This window comes from Salvelinus sp. IW2-2015, linkage group LG33, assembly GCF_002910315.2.
Source record: "Salvelinus sp. IW2-2015 linkage group LG33, ASM291031v2, whole genome shotgun sequence".
Taxonomy (NCBI): Eukaryota; Metazoa; Chordata; class Actinopteri; order Salmoniformes; family Salmonidae; genus Salvelinus; species Salvelinus sp. IW2-2015.
This window is the reverse complement of record NC_036872.1, coordinates 31,321,719-31,331,030: the sequence shown is the minus strand read 5'-3', so window position 1 is coordinate 31,331,030 and position 9,312 is coordinate 31,321,719. Positions and strand designations below refer to the sequence as shown.

At 40.9% G+C, this 9,312-nt stretch overlaps 1 protein-coding gene across 1 annotated transcript in view; it reads left to right on the top strand.

The window, feature by feature from the left end:
• Positions 1–5,618: 5,618 nt before the first annotated feature.
• Positions 5,619–9,312, top strand: part of LOC111957571 (inactive carboxypeptidase-like protein X2) — a 28,905-nt gene continuing 25,211 nt past the window's right edge. Inside the window, 1 exon segment of the mRNA XM_070436992.1 lies at positions 5,619–5,966. Coding sequence (XP_070293093.1) covers positions 5,714–5,966 — 253 coding nt within the window. The 5' untranslated portion in view covers positions 5,619–5,713.

Genomic DNA, 9,312 nt, shown 5'->3' with positions numbered 1-9,312 from the left:
TACACAATCACAACAAAAATTATCAATGGAAATCAAATTTACATACCCATGGAGGTCTGGTTTGGAATCACACTTAAAATTAAAGTGGAAAACCACACTAAAGTGGAAAACCACACCAACTTTGATGTAATGTCCTTAAAACAAGTCAAAATGAGGCTCAGTAGTGTGTGTGGCCTCCTAAGTGGACAGTTTGATTTCACAGAAGTGTGATTGACTTGGAGTTACATTGTGTTGTTTAAGTGTTCCCTTTATTTTTTTGAGCAGTGTATATAAAAAAGAAAAATATATAAAATATATATACATGTGACAAGACAAACAACAAAGACGTCTGACTGCTATGCCATCTTGGATCAATGCAGTGTAGCTAATGTTAGCTAGMTTTTTAGAAAATAAATATATATTTGAAGCTGTTTTAAAGACTTGTTACTGACTTTTGAACACTTGTCAAACTACTTAATTTCACTGCCTGTTTATTGATTTAATTGGTGAATGAAAAAGTTGGATTAATGTTATTCATGTTTTTGTTATTGCATTTCAGGTGGAGAGGGAGTAAGAGACAGCCATTTTATATTGCATTGTAATTTGCACTGCACRATTTATTAGACCTAGATATTGTATGTACTGATATGTAGGCTGTGTGTGACATTTAAAATGTATTTATTTCAGTCCTTGACTAATAATGTTCTGTACTATGTATGTGTTACGTACGCCTCTTGGAGGAGGGAACGCAARACCCCGCTACATCAACTCCCCGTGGAGTGAAAAAAAGTATGTGATAGTAGGTGCGGGGAAGGACGACAGAGGCAGAGAAAAACACTGTTTACCGTGTTTAGGAATAATAAATTCCCTGTAATGTGGGGAAAAGGGGCAGGACGGAACCAAAGCAAAGAAAGTAAAAGTTAGAGTCCCTTCTCCTACCTCACCTGCCTTCCCACTTCTTACCTAGCCTTAAGCACCAACTGGCGCGCTAACCAAAATACAGGGGGTGGTCCGCCCAGGTCTTACCTAGTGTGCATAGACAGATTAAATACTACAGGTTATGTTTGCCCGCAGGTCTCTTGCCTAAACACTCCCAAGGTGCGTTCCCCTTCACCCCCTGGGAACAAATTAAACAGAATAATTTACGTGAACACTTTCAATTAACCAAAAACACTAAGTTCTATTGGCATACACATATCTCTGAAGGAGCAGCTACAAAATAATATCAACAAAACTTTCACTGACCACCACAACAACCAACACAGAACATCAAAAATAAGGTATTTTCCCTAACAAAGGAACACTGGCTGTTATCAAGCTGGAGGAGTTGGTAATGAAGAGACAGCTGTATCCCCTGACGAGAGGGAGGGGTCAGAGCTCCAATCAGCGATGGGGTAAACCAATTTCCATTTCCTGAAATATACACACACATACAAACCCACAACACAGAAACTGGGGAACGTAACAATATGTCACGTCCTGATCTGTTTCGCCTGTCCTTGTGCTTGTCTCCACCCCCCTCCAGGTGTCGCCTATCTTCCGTACTTACACCTGTGTTCTCTGTTTGTCTGTTGCCAGTTCGTCTTGTTTGTCAAATCAACCAGTGGTTTGGCTCAGCGCCTGCTTGTACCAGTCTCTCTTTTTCCTCGCCCGCCTGCCTGACCACTCTGTACCTTTGACCCACCTTTGGATTACCAACCTCTGCCTGACCTGAGCCTGCCTGCTGTCCTGTACCTTCGCCCRACTACTCTGGATTATCGATCACTGCCTGCCTTGACCTGTTGTTTGCCTGCCCCTGTTGCTGTAATAAACATGGTTACTTTTGACACAATCTGCATCTGGGTCTTACCTTCTAACCTGATAATGTAGGCAACCCAATTCTTTTGACCAATTACATCAGATCTTTTCACATGAGCTCTTTTTCTGAGATGATCTGATTGGTKAAAAGACCAATTTGTGAAAAAAATATCAGGCATGGGCTACCTATCTAAACACAGCCTATTTGTCCTATTCTTCGGTCTCGTCTGGGATATATATTTTAGTTGGCACACCTGTGTGATGTCCTTTATACATGAATAAACCTGGATGCAGGAAAATGTACTGCATTGGGTTATGGTTGTATCCATCTCCACCAGTCTCCTGGAAATCACGTGACAAATCTGTATAGATTAACAAAAGAAAATGGTAACTGTATTTATTCAATTGAAGTCATGACAGCCATAGGTTCTTTACACAGGAGTGTACAGAGTTTTGTTCCAGGACTTCACTAACACCTCATTCAACTAATTGTTGACTAAATTGAACAAAAATGTGCACACAGTTGTCCCCTGGGACAGAAATCACCCACGTCTGTATTATTGAATGAGCTTTCCAAGTTAAAAGTTTAGCGACAATTCTGCATGAAGGAAAATAACGTGTGGTTCTATTTCTATCTTAACTTGTGAATAAACTCCAAGAAAAATATGATTTTCCTGGTGGCTGGGAGGTTCTCAAGTTCTTTACATCTGTCTGGAAGTTAGGGATGTGCTTCAACCTGAGGAAAAGAGCAGAAGGGGAAGAAATTAACCTCACTGCTCAAATTTCAGTTCAAGTCGCTGAGAACCCCAACTACCTTTAATGTACCATAGTTTTGTAGACAGTTTTACATATTCATAAGCGTGATCAAGTTGTCACGAGTTTACTTTTAGCTAGCTAATCTATTTGCAGTGAAATTGGGAGGGGCATTTTTATTGCCAACTTTTTCAGTCACCAATTAATCAATAAACAAGCAGTGGAATGAAGTAGTTCGACAAGTGTTCAAAAGTCAGTAACAAGTCTTTCAAATATAGCTTCAAATATATATTTAATATTTTCTAGAAACCTAGCTAACATTAGCTACGCTGCAGTGATGATGATGGGAATTAGCTAGCTAGATTTCCCCCAGCTGTTTCAATTTAACTATCTAATGGCATTTCCAATCAACTTCATCAATTAGATGGTTAACTAACTAGAACATATATTAGTTTTCCCCTCGCATCTAAAGTTGCCTGATAAAGCTAGCCTGTTGATAGTAAAACTTGGAAGAATGTCAGAGGCCAGCTAGCTAACGCAATAGCTGTCAATGCAATGTACCATTATGTTTCACATGATGAGCAAACTAGTGTCATGCCCTTTCACAAAAAAAAAATTGATGAACACAGTTAAAAGAGACGACTACTTTCAAGTAGATCATTTTCGTTAATTTACGTCATCCTCTCTTTCTCATGTGGGGAGCTAATTCCTGAGATTTGATTGATGGAACAATCAAGCCAATGGTTCGTCAGTTGTGGTTTTGGCAGAGGGACGGATTGGTCAGGAGTAAAAGGTGCTGCTCGCAGAGCGCAAATCACATTTTCACCTGCAAATATCTTTCTACAAATTTACAAAATGRTTTACAAATGTACTAATCTCTTGTTAGCATGACAACAGTGACAGAACTCCCAGCGTGTATTTTTGGTTCACAGCAGAATATTCATACTCGTAAATAAATGGACTTGTAATAATTCTGAAAATAAATGATACTTGCAAATCTTATTGAATGTATTCAAATGTCAAGTTACAGGTTTGCGACCCTTGTTAAATCTTTCACACATTTTCTTGAGTGGGCAGCTTCAAAATTAAATTACACATTTGCGAAGTGTACTTGCAACCACGAATCTCAATGTGTGACGACAAAATCCTAAATACAAACTCATGTAGTTCTGTCACCATTATAATTCCATAGCAAAGCGAATTACTTCATCACGCAGAGAGGTTTTTGTGTGTGTAAGGGTATGTGTGTGTGTGTATAAAAATGGCAGAGATGAGATGGTTTATTCAGACATGCTACAGTAGTTGGACTCATCACCTAGTCATCTATCAGGTGTAACAGCACAGTCATCTCCATCCATCCACGCACGCACGTAAGCACACACACACAACACACACCACACACGCACACACACACACACATTAAACTCATCCTTGTCTGGAATAAAGGTCAATATGACATCTGAGCAATATAAATTGTTCCTCTACCGCGTTGTATGGTCCTCATGTGCTTGCAATGTTTGTCCTACCCTTATCCACCAACATCACAGCTTGTTGGTAATAAACTGTGTGTCATGGAAAAACTACTGTCTCTATAAAAGAGGTCAATCTGTGATGCGTACGGGAAAATAGACTTGAATCAGAGCACTTTGGACAAAACCAAAGCCCTCTTACTCACTTTGAGTAATTTCCAACCAGATGCTTATAATTTGATTTGTGAGTTATAACTCTAAACACATTTAAAAATAAGCCCCTTTGGCCAAATCTCAAGAGATACTAGTACTACTCACTATCTAAACAATCCTGCTTAGAATCAGATTTATTTTTGAAACTGTTTTTTTTCCTTCTGAATTATTAGGCTGTCTGTTTCTGTTTGCAGCACCATAATTTAGTGCTGAAAAACACATTTCCATTTAAGCTTCCTCCAGTAGCTGCAAATCTTTTTCCAATTCAGTTTGTTTTCCAATTCATTCGTCTCAGTTAACCCGAGGTACTGGAGTGGAGACTACTTCTCTGGGGGAGGCCACAGACAGGGCAGAGCAAAGAAAACACAAAGCCCCGAAAAGGGCAAACTTCTGTCATCTGCTCAAATAGTTATTCCTTCTCTGTGTGTGTGTGTGTATGTGTGTGTGTGTGTGTGTGTGTGTGTGTGTGTGTGTGTGTGTGTGTGTGTGTGTGTGGTGTGTGGTTGTGTGTGTGGTGTGTGGTGGGGTGTGTGGGTGTGTGGTGTGTGTGTGTGTGTGTGTGTGTGTGTGTGTGTGTGTGTGTGTGTGTGTGTGTGTGTGTGTGTGTGTGTGTGTGTGTGTGTGTGTGTGTGTGTGTGTGTGTGTGTGTGTGTGTTTCTCCTTGGCTGGGAATGAATTTTCCTTCAAACTAATGGGAGACTTTGCTAAGCTACATCGTAAGGAAAGAATGCTACAGTTCCCCTGAAATCTGGATGGTAGGGAGAGCGGGACATTGCCTAAAAAAAAAAAAATCCAGTTTGAGGTGGAATATGTTCTTTATTGTTTTCATTTGCTTTGAACTAAGTCCACTCCATGAGTCCACAGATGTTGTGGGGTTCAGTTTTGTTAGCACACACACATTCTGTCCACCCCCACCCTCTTTCCACTATTTTCCCCTCCCCCTCTCCTCCTCTGGAATCCAGTGTCCTGGGAGCCTTTCCATTCGTGCCTGTCTGTGGCAGTCTGCGGAGGGAAGAGCTGGTAGAAGCACTCTGCTACAGGACTAAGCTCTATTTTCAAATCTATAGAGCCAGCCTGGATTCTGCCTTCCCTCTCCTGGCTTCTCCKGMGAGCTGCTCTGCTCAATCTGTGCTGAAATATCCTTTTGATCTTGGCACCTGTTCCAACTCGTCAGCCAGGTGAAGGTGATTCTTTCTCTGTCTCCCTCAGCCATTGTTTTTGGGCTGCTTTTCCTCCCTCCCTCCCTCCTCTCTGTGTTCAGCCCTGCCTCATGCTTTGAGTGAGTGGGTTTGGCTGTGGCTTGCAGTGCGCGTGGAGCTCCAGAATATTCCTCACTAGAGTGAAGGTGTGGAACACTGGAGTAGAATACTGAGACAGAACAGTGAGGTGTTTTGGTGAGGTAGAATTATTTAGTAGAATACTGATTTAGAACACTGAGGTAGAATTTCTGGAAGTAGAAGAATTTTGTGGAACATTGAGGTAGTTACTGTAGATTAGGGAGGATGGGGGGTCATACTGCAGTGGTGTGTTTGGTTCTGCTGGCCCTATGCTGTGTGCTACTGCTAAGAGGAGGGGAGAGCGCAGGAGGCATAGTCTCTATAGGCCAGGCTGTGGAGGAGAGAGGGATGGACGGAGGAATGGAGGCCCTACATGGAGAGGAGTCCCAGGATGAGCTGGCTAAAGAACAGGAGCTCACAGAGACACAAAGACAGACTGGCAAGGCAAAGAGAGCCACAGATGAAGAAGCCATACCAGGTAAGAACAAAGCCAACCTACCTATTATAATACATGTTACTAAGAAGAGATTTGGGACCCACTGGTAGGTCCCAATTGAGTTGTGGCTAGAAACATGGATGGTTTTATCTACTTGATGGGTCTCAAGAAGAATCTGAAAACTGTTTTGGAACCCCTGGCTTGTGTTACACTAGTGTTCTTGGATCCTAGTCTTGGAGACTGTGCACGACTTTGTTCCAGCCCAGCAATAACACATCTTATCATCTAATGATCAAACCATTAATAGAAAAAATCATCTACATCGTCTGGTTGTTGGGTTGGAACAGATGCCTCCTTCCAGGAGCAGGACTGGAGAACATTATGTTACATCGTCAGACAGGGGACAGGGCACAGAGGACAGGGGATAAGGCACAGAGAACATGGCAGGTGGAGGAGGAAGATGAATGGAGAGCATTGGTTTCAAAAGAAGCCGGCGGTTTCCTGAATTACCCAGGCACTGTTCAGTCACTATGACCTGCCCAACAGTATACACACACATACCCTGCACACACCACTCTCACCTGTTTGTCTCCAGCTCACAAAATCAAATCACATTTTATTTGACACATGCACCGAATACAACAAGTGTACACTTTACTGTGAAATGCTTACTTACAAGCTTTTCCCCAACAATGCGGTTAAAAAGTAGATAGATAAAAAGAAAATAGTAACACAATAAAATAGCAATAACAAGGCTATATACAGGCTATATTCAAGGAGTACCGGTACCGAGTCAGTGTACTTGGGTACGAGGTAGTTGGGGTGATTGATTGAGGTAATACAGTGTATTCGGATAGTATTCAGACCCATTGACTTTTTCTACATTTTGTTGTTACAGTCTTATTCTAAAGATTAAATCTACATGCAATAACACTGAATACTTTCCGAATGCACTGTATGTACATGTAGGTTTGGTTAGGTGATTGATTGATTGATTGAATTACTATGTACAGTACCAGACAAACGTTTGGACACACCTACTCAATCAAGGGTTTTTCTTTATTTTTACAATTTTCTGAAGACATCAAAACTATGAAATAACACATATGGAATCATGTAGTAACCAAAAAAGTGTTAAACAAATCWAAATATATTTTAGATTCTATAAAGTAGCCACCCTTTGCCTTGATGACAGCTTTGCACTCTCTTGGCATTCTCTCAACGAGCTTCACCTGGAATGCTTTTCCAACAGTCTTGAAGGAGTTCCCACATATGCTTAGCACTTGTTGGCTGCTTTTCCTTCACTCTGTGGTCCAAATCATCTCAAACCATCTCAATTGGGTTGAGGTCGGGTGATTGTGGAGGCCAGGTCATCYCAGCACTCCATCACTCTCCTTCTTGGTCAAATAGCCCTTACTTTTTTTAATGTACTTTAAAAAATATATATATATTTAACTAGGCAAGTCAGTTAACCTCTCTAGGGTACGTGAGACGGTAGCGTCTCACCTCTTCAACAGCCAGTGAAACTACAGGGCGCCAAATTCAAAACAACAGAAATCCCATAATTAAAATTCCTCAAACAGACATGTATTTTAACACCATTTTAAAGATACACTTGTTGTAAATCAGCCACAGTGTCCGATTTCAAAAAGGCTTTATGACGAAAGCAAACCAAACGATTATGTTAGGTGAGTGCTATTCCACAGAATAACAGCCATTTTTCCAGCCAAAAGAGGATTCACAAAAAGCAGAAATATAGATACAATTAATCACTAACTTTTGATGATCTTTCATCAGATGACACTCTATAGGACTTCATGTTACACAATACAATGTATGTTTTGTTCAGTAAAGTTCATATTTATATCCAAAAATCTGAGGTTTACATTGGTGCCTTCCGTTTCAGAAGTTCCAAAACATCTTTGATTTTGCAGAGAGCCACATCAATTTAAAGGAATACTCATAATAAACATTGCTAAAAGATACAACTGTTATGCATGGATATTTTGGATGCACTTCCTTTAATGCAACCGCTGTGTCATATATTCAAAAAAGCTTTTAACCGAATAAAAGCAACCATGCAATAATCTGAGGTCGGTGCTCAGAGCCCAATCAAGACACAAATATTACGCCATATTTTGCAGTCAACACGAAGTTAAAAAACATTATAAACATTAACTTACCTTTGATGATCTTCATCAGAATGCACTCCCAGGAATCTCAGTTCCACAAGAAATGTTTGTTTTGTTCGATAATGTCCATCATTTATGTCCAAATTCCTCCTTGTTGTTCTAGCGTTCAGTACACTTTCCAAACTCACGACGCGCGGACAAGTCCAGCGGAAAGTACGGACGAAAAGTTAAAAAAGTTATATTACAGTCTGTAAAAACATGACAAACGAAGTATTGAATCAATCTTTAGGATGTTTTTAACATAATTCTTCAATAATGTTCCAACCGGAGAATTCCTTTGTCTTCAGAAAAGCAAATGGAACGGGAGCAAACTCTCATATGAACGTGCATGGTCAGCTCGTGGCTGCTGGCAGACCTCTGACTCATTCCACTCTCTTTTGCCCCCACTTCACAGTAGAAGCATCAGACAAGGTTCTAAAGAATGTTGACATCTAGTGGAAGCCTTAGGAAGTGCAACATGACCAATATCTCACTGTATCTTCAATAGGAGCTGAGTTGAAAATCGACCAACCTCAGATTTCCCACTTCCTMGTTGGATTTCTTCTCAGGTTTTTGCCTGCCATATGAGTTCTGTTATACTCACAGACATCATTCAAACAGTTTTAGAAACGTCAGAGTGTTTTCTATCCAAATCTACTAATAACATGCATATTCTAGCTTTTATGGCTTTGTAGCAGGCCGTTTACTCTGGGCATGCTTTTCATCCGGACATGAAAATACTGCCACCTACCCCAAAGAAGTTAAGAACACATTCTTATTTATAATGATGGCCTTGTTCAGGGGCAGAACGACAGATTTTTACCTTGTCAGCTCGGGGATTCAATCTAGCAACCTTTCGGTTACTGGCCCAACGCTCTAACCACTAGGCTACCTGCTGCCCCTTACTGTGAGGATCAACGCTGGAGACGAGAAGCAGGTACAGGGAGTGAACATTTAATGAAACACAGARATGAAACAGAACAGGAACAGCGTCTGGACAGGGGAGAAATAACGACATCAATGCTGACACAGGGAACAAACTGAAGAGCAGACAAATATAGAGGGGTAATCAACAAAGTAATGGAGTCCAGGTGAGTCCAATATTGTGCAGCTGCCCGTAATGATGGTGACAGGTGTGCGTAATGAAAAGCAGCCTGGCACCCTCGAGCCTGGATATGTGTTGGGTCATTGTCCTGTTGAAAGCAAATGATAGTCCC